General features: G+C 39.7%; 1 protein-coding gene across 1 annotated transcript in view; it reads right to left on the bottom strand.

Moving 5' to 3' along the window:
* LOC149542498 (DNA gyrase subunit B, chloroplastic/mitochondrial-like) overlaps positions 1 to 17,826 on the bottom strand; it is a 239,640-nt gene that overhangs the window by 206,578 nt on the left and 15,236 nt on the right. The window contains exons 3-5 of the mRNA XM_089797436.1: positions 8,388 to 8,468; positions 8,159 to 8,272; positions 6,525 to 6,581 (exon numbers count right to left, since the gene is read on the bottom strand). Coding sequence (XP_089653562.1) covers positions 6,525 to 6,581; positions 8,159 to 8,272; positions 8,388 to 8,468 — 252 coding nt within the window. The remainder of the gene's footprint in view (positions 1 to 6,524; positions 6,582 to 8,158; positions 8,273 to 8,387; positions 8,469 to 17,826) is intronic.

The following is a 17,826-nucleotide window of genomic DNA, read 5'->3' as shown; positions in this document are numbered from 1 at the left end:
AATCATTCACTGAAACGTCTCCTCCGACAATGAGAAACAATACACAAACAAATGAGCTTTGCCTTCGAAATTTCTCCTTTGCGTGTTTTGCAGACAATCTTCTGCAAATAAGACCCTCAAAATTTCATGAATTTAAACCACGGCTGACGAGCACAGCGTGAATTTGGAGTATCGTTTTCAGAACAAGCGTCGAATCTGCTCAAGCATACGATGCATGTACTTTGAACATCGGAAATCCGTGAAAGGAGACTTGCCTTCATCAACGCACTTTGATAAGAACATTAAAATCCCGAATTGAAACAAAGCAATGTAAAACTCTATTGATTTGGATGATCCCAAGATCGATCAGACACTTATCTTCCAGTGCGGATTCGGGGTGCTATTTGTCTTGTCTTTGCTCGTAGCCGTCACTTCCTCAAAGATCTCATGGCAAGTTCTATAACTTCCTCAAAATTTCGCCTGAATATGAAATCCGCGGAGCGTTCTGTTTTATACGCGGAGGAGCACCAATAACACAGCCCGTGGAGAGAAGTACTCCTGTCGTCGTCCTCGGGAAGAAGGTGCTGCTGGATGACTGACTCAATTCATTGGCAGAATAGACTCCGCGGGAATAAGTCTAGCGATAGCTGACGGTCTACCAAAACGTTTCCGCGGGGAAAAAATTTCGAAGGCTCCGCAGGTACAACACCACGGGAAAAGGACCCCACGGGCTGCCCTCCACAGACAGTCTGCCAAAACTTATTCTTTCTTCCCATGCAGTCTCATTGTATGTGATATGATCAAAGCCCGCGAAAGCTGCCGCGGACTAGATAGGCCGGAGGAGGAAATTGACCGCGGGACACTTTCCAGGGGAGAAGTTAGAGAATTTAAAGCCCGCAGACAGGCTGCCCACGGGGCTTTTCATTTACCCGCGGACAGAATGTCCACAGGGCCTTTGCCTTTCACACCCGCAAATAGACTCTACCCGTGGGACTTTTCATTTACCCGCAAACAGACTGTCCGCGAGGCCTTTGCTTTTTTACACCCGCAGACCTTTTTCTTTCTTTTTTTTCACCCGCGGACAGACTGCCCGTGGGCCCCCCTTCTTTCTTTTTTTTTCTTTTTTTTTTCTTTTTCTTTTTTTTGAATTTTTTTTTTTTCAATATATATGAAGCATCTCAATTTGTCTTTGAAGTCTCGCCACTTTCGAATGACAAAGACGACAAGGGCATCCTTTGGGCATTCGACGACGACAATGACGACGGCATCTTTCTAAGATGGTAGAGCTTTAATTTGGATCCGTTGACTGCCTGAGGGACCTCTTCCCCGTTCAAGGTTAACAATTTGACTGCTCCATTATCGCCAACCTCTCGAATCTGCTATGGTCCAACCCATCTTGCCTTAAACCGTTGTTTGATTTCATTCCGACCGTCGCACTTGAGTACCAACTGCCTTGGCTGAAACCTGTTGAGTTTGTCATGCCACGCCTTATGCCTATTTTGTGTCACCTCCGTCACCCACTCTGTTTGCGGTCGTTGCGCATCTAGATTATTTCCTTGCCATCGGCACTGTTCAACTAATTTTATGCTGTGGTGTAACCTTTTCTTTCTGCGCGGTCCGTTCGCCGTGTACTCGACAATAGGATCTTGCTTTTTTCTGGGCTTTGACTGGATGTTCGTCCCCTCAACTTCAGCTGTAACGGCCTTTCCTTCTTCCACTTCTCTATATTCTTTCGGACATTCATTTTCCTCTGTTTTCTCCCCTTCATCGACCCTTAACATATTGCAACTCGAAAACAGTTCGTAGTCCTCTAGCTGCCAGTGGAAGAGACCATTCACTGAGTCCAGGTCGTCATCATTCGATCCTCCGTCAAGTCTCAATACTCCTCCTTTGTCTGGTTTCATTCTCCTCTTTCCTTCGTCGTCACTTTCTGAATCTGACGATGCTGCCTCCTCACCGACCATTTGCATGTGCAGGTCAATTATGAATCTTTTGCCTCCGCCCTCCATTGATAGGGTATTTCGTTTCCAATCATGTTTTGCTTGCACCAACCAATCCCGTCCCAAAATAGCATCATATTCTTTTCTTTTCAATGGAATAACGACAAAATCCAATAAAAATGGTTGCGTTCCAATAGATACCGGTTGCGCCTTCAAGATTCCCAACGGTTTGATTCCGTGTTGGTCTACCGTGACCAATTGGAATGCTGGTGGCCACATTGTCGATTTTCCCAACTTCTTCCAGGTCTCCTCCGATAACACATTCACGCCGGACCCTCCGTCAACAATTGTGTCTATCAGAACATTTTCCAAAATCCCCATCTCGACGACCGTCAGATGCCGTCCGGAGATGAGTGCCAACAGCATTGGGTCTGTTGTCATCACTTCCCTATTGTCCCTTCCTGTGTCCTCCATTGCTTCCAAAAACGGTGTATTATTCAGAATGACCGTCCGTAACTAGGGCATTGTGAGAAGGAGGTCACTTATCTTGACCGGTATCTGCGTTTGCAAGATCTGTCGTGCAATGTTTTGTTCTGCGAAGTTCCTTGCCAAGGTGCCAATGATGTCCTTCAACTGAGATGTCTCCACCGATGATGCCTTTGCAATTTCCGCCTGCGCTTCCCCCAATTTTCTCTTTTCCTCCGCTTGCCTCCGTGTAATTGCCAAAACCTCCTCTACATCTGTGCCGACAGTGATCAAGTTCACTCCAGACTTTGGACACTTGGAATCTTCGTGATCGCTGGGTTCGCATCATCTACATAATAATTTCGATGTGTTTGCCGTTGCACAATCCAGCGCAAAATGACCCCACAAATTACATGCTTGGCATTGAATGATCGGCCGTCCGTTTGCATCATACTGGGTTCGACTTCGGCTCTGATTATTATTGTTATTGTTCGCATTGTTGTTATTTTGCCCTCTTATTATTCCTGTATCCTTCGGATGTGGCACTTGCGCTATTCGTATTTCCGCTACTGCCTAACGGGGAAGCCTCCTGTGTAAGAAGCACCTACGGAGATCATCTTGTCTTCATGTTAAAAGGGCACTCTTTTGTCAAATGGCCCATGATCTGACAAATGTCACAAAATTGGTTCTTTGAACACGATCCTTTAGTATGATCGTCGATCTTACACTCCGTGCACCACAGTTTACTGCCTTTTGGCTCCTTGTGCATGTTTTTAAACTCCTTCATCATGCGAACCATATCCTTCTGTAGGACACGAACCTTCTTGCTGCTGCCTTCGTCGTCCTGCTATCATCTCTGGGGGGCTCGTCGTCATCAGAATCAGAGGAGCTAGTTTTCTTCTTCTTTGTCTTCTACTCACTTTCAAGGTCCAGTGCTCTGTTATACGTGTCCGCATATGACGACGATGGCACAATTTTCATTTTCCTCCGCAACTTCGAGCGTAGGCCGTCCACGAACCATCTTTTCTGCAATCCATCTGCCGGCTTGCTTTCCATTTTGTTTATTAAGTCTTTTAATCTCCTGGCGTAGACGCGGACCATTTCGTGCTTCCCTTGTTTGGTATTGAAAATCTCCACTACGATTTCTTTATCATCCCGCAAGAGTTTAAATTCCGCCAGGAACTCCTTTTTAATGTTATCCCAGCTATTTAGCCTTTGTGGATCCGTATCCGAAAACCAATCAATCGCCACACCCCGTAGGGTTTCCGGAAATTGCCTGACCCATTCGTTGGCATCTGTGATTCCATTTGCTCGCCAGATCGTCTCACATGTCTTACAAGGTCGGATGGGGTCGGCTGTACCATCGCCCTCAAACTTCGGCAGCTTTTCTTTGGGTCCCGCCATCACAACTGAATTTGGTAGAGAGGCGTTACTGGGTCCTGCAACACTGGCGTTGTTTACTCCAACACCGGAGGTTTGCACTCCCACACCGGCAGTCTGCATTCCCGCACCGACAGTCTGAACTCCCACACCGACAATCTACACTCCCACACCGGAGGTGTCGACAACTGCGAACCTTGGTGAAGAAGAAGGATCTTTTGAAGTTGTTTCCCGCGGAAGTCTATCCCGGACGAAGAGGTCACTCCATGCTCATGCTCCCTCGGCACTGCGAGCCGTGCGAGTTGATGCTCTTCCATCTGAATTTTCTTCCCTCGGCGAACACAAATTCAAGAACTCCTCCCGTGCTTCTTCCACCAATTCCACCCGCTGCCGAGTCTCCTCCAACAATTCTTCAGTGCTCCGGTTTCAGTCGGCAATCTTCTGAAATCTCTGTCGACGTTCGGCTTTCTGTGCTAGAATTAAATTCTCTTGCACAGTACGGATTCCATCTTTTGCCTTGACCTTATTCCGATCCTTGTTAAGCTGATTTGGCATTAATCTTCATTCCTCCCACCTTCCAAATTCATAAGGCAACGGCGCCAAATGTTTACCGTACTGGTAAGGAAATCAACGCATACAGAGAATATCAAAATTATATTCGCATATGCCAGACATACATTATGCTTGATAAGATCAATGATAGTAGATGCTTTACAATGATCCCAGACGGGATATAAATACTATCTGCCGAACCTTCCCGAAGGAGTCCGTCGGCCACAAACATTATATCCGCTACAAACTATTTACCCGTCGGCTACAGAATACAAAACACTGACAACAATCATTCCGTCGGCTACAGAGACACCGTCGGGACCATCCAATCGGCTGACAAGTTTGTTTGAGGATTTTGTTCTCAGGGCGGAAGTCATCGTGTCGAGAGGATTAAAATCCTAGGTAGAGAGTGGTTTCTACCACTACCCAAGGATTGACCATTTTCATATAATCCGATTTGTTCAACTTCCCCCCCTCATGAACTTACCCCCCAGCACAAGACTTCATTTCATTCCACATCATGCCTCCTTAATGGTTGAATTCTCTTACCCAAATGATCACAATTTTCAGTTGGATGAGGACAAAATCTTGGGTAAGGGGCAGATTTCGCTCCTACCCAAAAACCCAAAACTCCATTCTCCTTCAATTCATCACCTGACTTCAAGACTTGGCCCACCCATTTGTTTTGCACTATGTTGTCAATCATGTTGAATTCTTTATGCCTTCTAGAGGGTGGAAATCTTATGCTGCAAGGATAAAATCCTAGGCAAAGGGGCAGATTCCGCTCCTACCTAAGATTCCAACATTGTTCCAAAGTTCAACTTCCAAACTTAGTTTTGCCAATTCAACATGCCAGCAAGCCTTCCATGCTCCTCCATAAGGCAAATTGGCATTAACTTAAACCTGACTTAGTCAGCACTAAAGGTCTGATTCATGTTTGTTTTTGCTCTTCCCAAACAGATTTCAAAATTCCTCAAGAGTTCATGTCAGTATCATACCCACTTACACCTCTAAGGCCCTTTAGTACTTGGATCTCTAAGTGGGAATTGAAGCTAATGCAAGATGGGGAGGGCGGAATTTTGGATGTGAAGAAGATTTTATCCTCAAGGGCCCTCAAGATTCCCTTATGAAACCCACTGCTCCTATACTTAGCCACTTCTTGCCTTGTTCATGCCTAAGCTCAAGTTCAATGTCTTGGCTAATTACTCACCCTTTTTTCATCAAATTCCCTCTTAGGTTTGGATACTTGATATTGTGCCAACGAAGACTCCTAAGACCACCTTCTCCTACTGCTAAAGCAGAAAGAGGGGGTCCCCATTTGCAATGGGCGATGGTCTCAAAACCTCACAACAGGCCCCAAAATGATTAGATCACCCCCAAGCCCTCCAACACTTTTTCTTTCTCTTTGTTCTGCTTTTGTGCTATGTACAGCTTCCTATTGTTAATGGAAAAATATTTCAAAGCATTTTTTTTAGAAAAACAAACTATGAGTTGAATAGGAGGAGCTCAATCAAGTAAATTATAGCGCTGTCTAGGATGAATTACCTACAATAGTAGTATGGATGAGACATGAATTTCATCAAAAGATTTGCTTACAAACTAATGTACATTAACGCTTGTTGCCAATGGTTCAAATGATGTTCATCTCCAAAGATAGACTATCATATATATGAATTTGTGCACACTTATCTACTATGATGCACAATATGGTTTGTAAAGTTTGCTTGCCAATAAAACAAATACCATTGTGTTTTGAATATTATAATATGAAATTGTTGTAGTCAAATGAGCAAGGGAGTTAAGAAAATGGTTACAAGCCAAGATAGACTCAAACCTTGTCATTATAATCATTGTGAATGCCCCTGACAATTTGTTTATATTCTCATGGTACAAAATTAACCAAATGATTGGTTAATTATTATTGTAGATAAGATAAGGGAGACAAGGCAATGTTAAAACCAATGGCTCCATGATATGAATATGTTCTCCATCAAGATTTATATTGTAAATGCATATTTTAATAAGTAATATGAGACGAAGGGACAGAACAATGTTAGCCATTGACTCCAAATGGACGAAAGAGATAACTAAAATGTTTTAAAACAGACAAAAACTTTAAAATTCAGAACTGAACTAACAGTAAAACACAACTATTAATAAGCTTATTTACTTGCTAACAAAGGCACTTCACTTCTTAACAATACATACCGTTAATACGGTCTCCAAAGCAGATTTCTGTGTGATGGGATGTAAATCGGTAGGAATCTGCACCAAATACCATGACATTGATTTCATGAGTAAATATTGTCTGTCCCAAGAACAATATGTCAATTTCTTTGTAAAGGTATAAATGTTGAGAAGATTTAATGATACTGTTATCACTAATGAATGACCTCATAAGTGCATTGTGTGCCAACATTCAACAAATATATAAGATTAAATGTGACATTACAATTTAAATTTCAGTCACAACCAGAAAACAAATATGGGAAATATGATAGCTCGCATAGCTATTTCACTTTGATTCTGAAAGACAATCATAACTACTCCAATTTACATTGCACTGTATGCTATACATAATCATACATTTTGAGAATGACAGATTAACAAGAACAAGGAACCATAAGAAATTCATGGGGACAACACAGTCTATGCAAAAAAATCAATAGGTCAACAATGATATCGCTTCATCTATGTCACTAGAGCTACATGATGCTTACATTTAGCATTTTACCAGTGCATTAAGATCACCTTTCAACCTATGAAATTATAATAAAATTGTAATAACAATCACAATTTAACATGATTTATTGGTGTCTCTGCCAGAATCCTTACACTGCAATTTAAATAACATCTGAAAATATATCAAGATATTCAAATTGTGAAAGTAGTGGATATAGGCCGGAAGGCAAGTATACAGATACCAGCCCTAGTAATACAGTCCTGTGGTCCCCTGCTTTCAACAGGTTTTGAGGATATCCTTTCATTCATTAACTGCAAAAAAAAATCGGAAGCTTCAAGGAGAACATGAGGCTTGATTGTGATACATATACATAGAAGCTTGTAACTTTTGCAGCTGAAGACACCATAACCAAGCTATTTAAAAAGAATTTCAGTCCACTGATATTTGCTGCACATACTCCAGGAAAATTATTAATAATACTGACAAGGCTTGAATAGAGTGAAACAAACTGTTAAATTTTGTTGACCTGCTAATAGAAGATGATGCAAATGAATCTACACATGATCAATGTGGATCATAGTAAAATTCCAAACACTGCAAACTACAAGTGTAATGAAATTCAATCACTTGAGTTTAAAAGAAGAAAAATGCTGAAATATTACTAAAACTTCAAAATCCGAAACAAGTTAAAATAATAAATAAACAACAGTATTTTTATTTTTATCCAAAGTGTCTGTAGAGAGAAGGAAACATAAGACATAACAAAAGAGTAAATTGTTGTAAATTGAAGAAGTTGTAAATTAAAGAGTCTGTTTCATTTGAAGAAGTTGTAAATTGTTATTTGTAATCTTTATCATTTGAAGCCAATTCATGTTATTGTTTTATGTCCATTCATTTGAAGGCATCTAATTCAGTTGTGGACAAATTTCATGTTCATGTGAAAAAAGAAAAAGTTACTTCTCTGTTAAACTGCTAGGTAGTTAGTTCTATTTAATTTAAAATTTTCAGACAATGTTTAGAATTGTTATGGTTTAGCATGTCACACATAATAGGACAGCCATTTCCAATTTTCAATCCTCCAAACACTATTCATATGGAGTTGCAAAGTTGGCTATAAGGAAAGAAATGCATTATCAAAGAATAAATTATAAATCCATACCCCGCGGCCATTATCTCTGATGCTAACAGAGTCATCAGGGAAGAGAATAACATCAATGGTTGTAGCAAACCCAGCCTGAGCCTCATCAATGGAATTATCCAAAACTTCAAAAACCTTATTTCATGCACAAAATACACGAATGAAACATAGTAAGGTCAAAAAGTATTTTAAAATGGATGCTTTATATTCATAAAGGTAAAAAATTTAATAAAAGTATTCAGATTAAAACCAAATGATGTAGACCACGAGGTCCTGTGCTTCCAATGTACATCCCGGGTCGCTTTCGTACTGGATCTAACCCTTCCAAAACCTACAATTTAATGAAAACAAGTCATACATCTTCCATATGGTTCCATCTTAATCAAAAATGAGTCAACATGATAGAAAATGTAAACCACTCGCAAATATAGCAAATAAAATATCAAGAATCCCCAAGTATTGGTAACTTGAGACAGTATTATGAAGTAATTTTACCTTGGAAACAAACCAGATTGTTGTCAGTATGCTAAAGTTATCCAGAGAAGCTATATTAACCACAAAATCTTCAAACAGGAAACAGTCTGTAATCATATGGGTATCCACTATATTACCAATCTCAAATTTCTCAACCTAACAGTAAATGCTTTTCAAGGTTGTTTTCTGATGCAGCTGACTGTGCATAAAAATTTCTGTAAAGAGCCCACACTGGCTCAAAATGACACCACTGAATGATATGGACAAGTTTCTGGAATTTTGCATTTTATTGCTTTTGTTTCTTGAAATATATATACTTTTTTTTTTCAAAAAAGCCAATACAAATAAGTAATCCACAACTATAATGCCAAGTACTGAAATGAAATTAACAGATTGACTACATGGCCGCCCTTAAAGGTGTTAGCTGTCAGGCCCGATAGGATATTCTGTTCCCTCACAATGCCACCCATTTGTCACAGCCAATGCGCACCCACCCCGCCCACCCCCCCCCCCCCAAGCTTGGGATTATAGCAGAAACCCGATGCTATGCTCCCAAATATCAGGCGTCCTTAAATGCAGGTGTAACCACACCTAACAGCAAGACTCGGCTTTGGAAATAATAGATTACTGGTCGCTCCCAACATGCAGGGATTCATAGATGTTTCAATGCAGAATTACAGTCACCAAATTATGTCAACATCATGACAGACCCCAGCCGCTTCATTTATAGCAATTAACATGCACATCAGGTGCTTATTTTGCAGACAATAATAACACCAGAAAGAGGTTGCATAGCATCTAGGATACAGAGATATCAATGCCTTATTGAAAATAAACCAGAGATTAATCAATGATATCAAGCACCTTGAAGATAGTCAGGAAGATGCCCACCAGCAAGGTAATTGGATGCCCAGACAGTGATAACTACTAACAATTTCTTCAAGCCACAAATCGCCTTCCCCAGCAGCATATATGAAAGGGCATACGACAACTCCAAATTCATCACTAACAGTTGATCCTCAGCCACAGTGAAAAACAGTAAAAGAAGCTTCCAATATCCAGATTGTAATCAAATCAATGCCATTATACTTCAGCAGTGGATTGAAGCTCAAACTCAATCTCAAAGACCTCAGGAAAATATCAAGAAAATAAAAATTAATTGGATGCTCTATTTGCTTCATGAAGCCATCTTTTTAAAATCCACTTGGCCTTACCAATACACCATTAATTGGAAGCTTCCATCTAATTCTTTTAAATAAATAACTTCTCTAAAATAAATTTTTCACTTCAGAGGCTTCAACTTCAAAACACCAATAACATGAAATAACATAAAGTGCTTTTATAATAATGAACCCTCATTGATAGTTTAATAAATATGCACTCCATCAATAAAAAGATCAATCATATGCAGATGACGACCAACTGCCAATGCCACCACAACCCTGCCAAATATAGTAACTACCCAAAATAGACTTACTAAAAATTTCAAGTCTTCCTCAGAGACCCTCAAAACATATTGCTAGCTCACAAAGGTCGCCATGATGAACTGGCCTAGCCAACTGCAAGAACCTCCTAAAAACAGGACATTACAATCCTCCCTCCCCAAGATTGTCAGTCCTTCGGCAATCCAGTAACATACCAAACTTCAACCTCCACCAAAATCCCATAAGAAAATGCACATGACATCCTTGTCATCGCTGAACCATCTCCATAACAGCAATATCATCAGGATAAACGGCATAATATATAAACGACACTCCATACATGTGTTGATGATGTAGAAACCAAAGTAGCACCAGAAGGCAACTCCTAGGAAGTTTCAGTATACTCTCGTTCACTGCAACAACCCAGCCATCCTAGCATACATCACACTTAGGTACAGATAAACTCTATAACCGATATATATCTCTTGCACATGTGGATCAAATATGAAGTTGTATGTACTCATCACCTTATATACCCTACTAGCACTCCGATCATGAGTTGTGATGACTCAAACTCAATCTCATCATAGTAAACCCACATGGTATAGTTCACTGCTCCCTTACGCCTCAATGGGCAAGTGTGACCCTTGGAAAAAGGTCCCTTGCACCAAAAACAAAGTCGTTTCCTCCTCATATCCTCCCATGAAACATCATCATTCTTCCCAACTGATTTCCCCCTGTCCTCAGTATCTGGCAATGCTCCTCATCAATAGGCGAAGGGGCAGAAGACTTCAAAGCAAACTTGCCTCATGAAGATGACTCAAGATCTCTTGCTTTCCTCATAGCCTCCTGTAAAGTAGATGGGTCTAATTATTGAACCCACCCTCAGAGGGGTTCAACCAATTCCTTCATAAACAGCATCACTCGCCTTTGCTCAAATATCATATACCATCATTGAAAGCCTTTGGAACTTACTGATGTAAGCCTCTAAGCCACCAATCTACCTCAGCTGAGCTAACTCTCTGAAATATACCTCAGGATCCTTCCTATCAAATCTCTCTATCAGTCAACCCACAAACTCCTGAGAGGAAACAATCTAATCATGATGTAAGGAGACCAACCCATGGTACCACCAATCATGGGCAACTCTATCAAGGTAAAACACACCAAATCTAATAGCATCCCCCTCAATCATTGGACACATTGCCAACTATGTGTCGAGCTTATGGACCCAAGCTCAAGCTGTCACTCTACCACTGTCATCAAAGTGCTCAAAAGTCATCTTACAGGCCACTTCTCATAAATCAGTCCTCGTAGGCCTGTGTCTATCAGTAGCAGGCCCACCTCTAGAATGCTCTTGCTTATGCAACAACATTCTATCAAAATTAAGGTTCTGCTTGATTGCTTGCGAAAGAGCATCTCACTCAACAAAGCGTACTACCACATGATCTACAAAAGGTGCAGCCTCAATCTCTGTAATGACTGCATTTGCCTCAGGTCTCAAAAACGTAGGCCTTTGTGGCCTATCATAAGTACCAATCCTATCAATTTTATTAACTATCCTGACTTGATCATATGCTCTAATCCTACCACCATCTCTAAACCTGTCATCTACTCAAGACCTGTGTAAACTGACAGATGCATCATGGGCACCTCTCTCCCTACTCCGACCTCAAGGGAGTATAATATGCAGCAGTGTGTCATGAAGTTGTTGGAGTACCTCAACAACATGGTGTTGACCCTACACAAGATCCCTCAATGTCTCTCGGGCCCCTCTATCAACCTCGGAACCAATGTGAACATCTCTATACCCTATATCAGCTGAACCTCCCGGACTACCAACACCCTTGATGCCCATAGTACCAAATTGTATCTCAAGTCCACCATCACCATGTGGGGATGTGCAATCTCTAAGAGCACAATGTCTACCCGGAATGGATCTCTGATCCATAATGCACTTAATACCAAATCTAAGAATAATGCACTAACAATAAATCTTTGAGTATTGAGCTGATCAATAAGCCTCTGAACCCAATTCCTTGCAAGCAGGCAGGAAATCGCTCTGATACCACTGTAAAGAGCCCATGCTGGCTCAAGATGACAACAATGAATGATATGAACAAGTTTCTGGAATTTTGAGTTTTATTGCTTTTGTGTCTTGAAATATATATATATAATTTTATTTTTTATTTTTTATTTTAAATTTGAGAAAAGTCAATGCAAAAGAGCCCACGCTGGTTCAAAATGACGACACTGAATGTATATTATTTTGAGAAAAAAAATGCATATAAGTAATCCACAATTATAATGCCAAGTATTGAAATGAAGTTAACAAATTAACTACGAAGCAACTAATCTGCAATTCATTACTCTGTATTCCAAATTTTCATAACTAAGAGAACCTGGTGTAGCAATTGTAACATAGCCCGATGGAGAGGCAAAGGGAAAACATGGTCGTCCTTACAGGTGCTAGCTGTCAGGCCTGATAGGGTATTTCGTTCCCTCGCAATACCACCTGTTTGTCACAGCCAATGCCGCCCAGCTTGGGATTATAGCAGAAACTCGATGTTATGCTGCCAAATATCAGGCAATAGCAAAAACTCGATGTTATGCTGCCAAATATTAGGCAATAGCAAAAACCCGACACTATGCTGTCAGATATCAGGCGTTCTTAAATGCAGGTATAACCACGCCTAACAGCAAGACTTGGTTTTGGAAATAATAAATTACTGGTCACTCCCAAAATTCAGGGATTCAAAGATATTTCAATGCAGAATTATAGTCACCAAATTATGTCAACGTCATGATAGACCCCACTCGCTTCATTTACAGAGATTAACATGCATATCAAGCGCTTATTTTGCAGACAATAACAACACCAGACAGAGGTTGCTTAGCATCTATGATAAAGAAATATCAACGCCTTATTGAAATCAAAACACAGATTAATCAATGATATCGAACACCTTGAAGATAATCAGGAAGATGCCCACCAGCAAGGTAATTGGATGCCCAAACAGTGATAACTACTACCAATTCTTTCAAGCCACAAATTGCCTTTATGCAGATTAACTCCACAGCCCAGCAGCAGATATGAAAAGGCATTCAACAACTCCAAATTCACCACTAATGGTGAAAAACAATAAGAGCAGCCTCCCAATATCCAGATTGCAATCAAATCAATGCCACTATACTTCAGCAGTGGATTGAAGCTCAAAATCAATCTCGAAACCCTCAGGAAAATATCAAGCAAATAACAATAAATTGGATGATCTATTTGCTTCATGAAGCCATCTTTTTATAATCCACTTGGCTTTGCCAATACACCATTAGTTAGAAGCTTCCATCTAATTCTTTAAAATAAATAACTTTTCAAGCACATGGCTTCGTGAAGACGTTTTTCACTTAAGAGGCTTCAACTTCACAACACCAAATTATAACATGAAATAACGTAAAGTGTTTTTTTAATAATGAAGCCCCATTAATAATTTAATGTAAATGCACTCCATCAATAAAAAGCTCAATCATATGCAGATGAGGACCAACTGCCACTGCTACCACTACACTGTCAAATACTAACTACCCAGAATAGACTTACTAAAAATAGCAAGTTTGCCTCAAAGACCCTCAAAACACATTGCCAACTCACAAGAGTCACTATGATGAACTGGCCTAGCCAACTGCAGAAACCTGCTAAAAATGGGGACATTACAACTTCTAGGAAAGAACTCTCCTCATCCAAACATTCCTTCCAACTTTTATGGGAAAAACGTGTTTGTAAAGCAAACCTTCAACCAGTTTAGGGAGATAAGGGAGACCTATATTCTAAGCACCAAGCACTAGAAAATTACAAATCCTTTGGCACGTATGGATGTTTTTTCAAAAAAATGGTATAAATTATATTAAAATTAAAAATAGTAACAAAAAATCATTTGAGTGATAGAATAGCTATCAGAACTAAATTTCAAAAGCTCAAGGCCTCTAATTATCCCCCACTACAATTATTCTAAGTAAATTCACAAGAAAAGTAGCGAACAAATAGAAATGAAATTGGAATGGGCGAGTACAATGATAGGCTAGCATTTATCAAAAAGATAACTAATAATTTATAATATAGTGTTATAGCACTATGATGAGTATGGAGGACAGTGACATGACTAATGCCATTAGATAAGTACATCATACTGACGCCATGATAACACTACAAGAAGACAATCCAATGGTGATTTTCCTTGTACTTGTGATATGAATATCCATATGAGGTGACGACCTCACAATGATGAGACACTTGTACACAAATACCTTCATTGTGAGGTGACAATCTACCCAAAATGAATTCATTAGAACAAGGAGCATTAATGGTCTTAGCTTGCCATTTAGCCCAGAGAGTACATGTTGTAGGGCATAATAAAGGAACAACGTGATTCAAGAGAGTTAGTAGTGGGTTTGGGTAGTTAGGAAGCAAGGGGGTGTGTCTATTGGTCTCTCTAACCAACCGAACACTATTCAAGAACCTTGACACATGAATGATGTACTGGTTGTTTTGGTAATCAATAAAGAATACCATTTCCCTCACAAATATTTTACATGCTTGTCATCGATAATAGTTTCTAATGTTGTTACTAGTAACATTGAATTCATGCTTTAGAATATTGTGCTGTAACCATTCTAAATTTTGGCATTGTTGCCTAAGTTCACACTTGGAGGTCATATGATAAACAGGATGGACTAATGGGTAGACCATTCCTACAATAAGTACAAATCCCAAACTATGACAGGGAAGAAGAAGAAATAACAAGGGAAAATCAAGTGACATGAGACCTAGTAGTAATCTGGGAAGTTTCTATTGACCAATATGTGCCAAAGGAAGCCCAACAGAGAGCGGTTCCAGAGAGCATAGTACAAGACAACTTTTGGTAACACCAACAGTGTATGAACTTCTTGGACAAATACCTATATTACTAGCAAGAAACTTGGTATGAGTGGCGGAAGAAAGAGGCAAAGTACAAAGGAAGCGTAGAAGGCAACAACTACTCCAACAGTTTGTCAAAAGAAGCACATGTGAACTCTAGGAGTGGGAAAATCCAAGGAGGACAACAAGGCGATAAAACAATTCATGCCCATAATCCGAAATAAGGACCCGAGGCAAGTACCAAAAAAAAAAAATTGGAGGGGAAAGCGCCCTACGGCAGATCCTATGTACTAGGGAGCAAGAAGAAAGGTGTCGCTTTCTGAGAGGGATTCTAAATCAAACTCAAGTGTCAAACCAAATAGAAGAAAAATTGATCGAAAAGGCTACAAGGGGAATATTCAATTTGGCAATTTCAAAAGGATCAAGAAGGAAGGGTGGGCAGACCTAGAAACCCCAACACGAAGAGAGCATTGTCTTACCCAAGAACAAAGCTCTGGTCAAGAGGAAGAACTATAGGGAGAAGGGGAAGTAACTGAACCAAGTAATCAAGGAATACTCATGTCAGGAGTGAACACTATCCCGGGAAGAACCAGTACTCAAGTTGTAGTCTCATCAAAAGGGAACATTATCCCCGCAAGGACCAGTACTCGAGTAGTCCTGTCACGAGGGAACACTATCCCAGTAGGAACCAATACTCAAGGAGTAGTCTCGTCAGGAGGGAACACTATCCCAACAAGAACCAATTGTAACATGCTAAAATTTCGTACTAATTTAATCAATTGGAAATATTTAAAAATAACATTTCTTTTCAAGGTAACATGAAAGAAAATTATAACTACCTACGCTTGGATTTTCGTTTCCTTTCCATTTATACATAATAAAGTAAAGAAATAATTGATTCAACTACTTTTAATCCAAATAAAGAAAAACTAACCATATTATCTTACTATAATACTTAACTAAAAAACATAGATATAAAGTAAAGTTCCCAAATTTCAAATGTTTTGCAAATAGACCTTGACCTTGAGAGTTGTGCAAGTCTTGGTTACCGAAGGAGAGGAGAAGCATTGCCATGAGCTTAACCTCCCAACCATGGGCCCTTAAGTATCCCCACACAATCTCTACTGAGAAAGGCCCTCCCTACCCTGAGAATTAGGCTTGGTGCACCATTGTCAGCCACAAGCATCATGGTGTTAGAGCGTCAACTAAACAGGTAGCTAGGCTTAGGATAGCTTCCATACACGTATATGCCAAATATTAGCAACTCTAACCTCGAGTGATCACAGCAGCCAATATGTCACTAACCTACCTTGGCCAAGGATTTGTGAGAGCACTATTGGGTGGATATTTTGCAACCAATAGTTTTGGGTAAAATTTAGTTGCAAAATAGGAAGACCAGCCACAACGTGTCAGACAAAGTCTCTCCTACCTTAAAGGGAAGGCTTCCCCTTCTCACCGCTCCTTAGATCAACTCAAGTTAAGCAAGAAGTTGAGAGATTTTGCAAGGGGTGTTACCAATATTCTTTCCTCTTAACTTTCAGGAAAGAATCCACTTACCCACAGAGCGAGTAATGGGCAAGATGAAATCTCTAACTACACTTCTATCTAGTAGCTGGAAATGGTGATATCGATAAACTAATACCAACTCAAAGGCTAGTTGAAAGCGTACCAGTTTGGCTCTAGTTCCTATTTCAACCTATTCTATAAGAATAACTTCTACCATTGGGGCACAAAGATTTCCAGAAATATGGAATTCTAACTATTTTTCATGAATTTGAGATGGTAATACAAGCTACAATCAAAACTCCTAGTCTATGTATTTTCACAACCACTCCCAGTCAAAGCTTCGGCTCTAATTGCTTCTTAAGTCACTATGCTCTATTATTCAACACAAAATAATAACATGAATCAAAGACAATAGGCACAGATTACAGTGAAAGCTTCTAATTTGCTCTATCACAATTGCTTCTAGTCAAAGCTTCGAATTCAATTGCTTTTGTTATTCACTTTTCTCCCAAATGTGTACTACACAATCAAAGTTATGCTTACACAAGTCTAGCAAAGCTTTTTTGCATACAACAAAAGATGATTTTTACAATGAGGGCCACTCCTTTATATAGACAAAGGAGTTGAGAAAAAAGTGAAGGGAAAAGTGGGAGCAACTCAACCAACTTTGACCTAGTCTAACTAATGAGAGAAATTATTGGGTTACATGTAACTCACATTACATGTAATTACATATTTTCATGCAATGCATCTTCTTCAATTACAAACATGAAAGAAGAAGAAAGGCGGAAGAGAATTGAAACAATCCTAGGGATTGTTTTGAAGGACCTTATACATGGCAATGCATTCTCGGATGATAACAGGATCAAGAGTTCCTGTATTTTTGTCACTGTATTCATTTTGAGAACAATGATGTTACGTCTTTTGATAGCCTCTAACTCTCTTTGATGAATTGTCCGTTGTCATTTAAAAACTTGATGTGATCAAGCTTTTCTTGCTCAAGTTCTTGTGAATTCTCCTTTGTAGATTGGCACATTCTGGAATCTCTGACACTTTGAAAACCTTCTTGACGATGTCTAAATGTAAGCTCAAAATAAATTTTTATCAGCACCTTTAATTTTTATTTTTCTTTTTTGAATTCAATGTGCCTAGCACATTCCATCACAAACTCAAGTTCTCAGACAACCATTGGAAAAATGGAGACCAAAAGAATTCTCGCTTCTTTGATTTGAAGCACACCTTTATTGGATGTCTTCATTCTTTATAAAAATTCTGGCATATCTTGACTTGCTGCAACATGAAAGTTTCTATGGGATTGAATCCATGAGGGGTGTGTATTTGAAGTATGGATTAGATACTTATGAAACAAAATG

Source organism: Cupressus sempervirens, chromosome 8 (genome assembly GCF_028749045.1).
Source record: "Cupressus sempervirens isolate cs-2001-9-10 chromosome 8, ASM2874904v1, whole genome shotgun sequence".
In the NCBI taxonomy this organism is placed as follows: Eukaryota; Viridiplantae; Streptophyta; class Pinopsida; order Cupressales; family Cupressaceae; genus Cupressus; species Cupressus sempervirens.
This window is presented reverse-complemented; position numbering and strand designations above follow the sequence as displayed.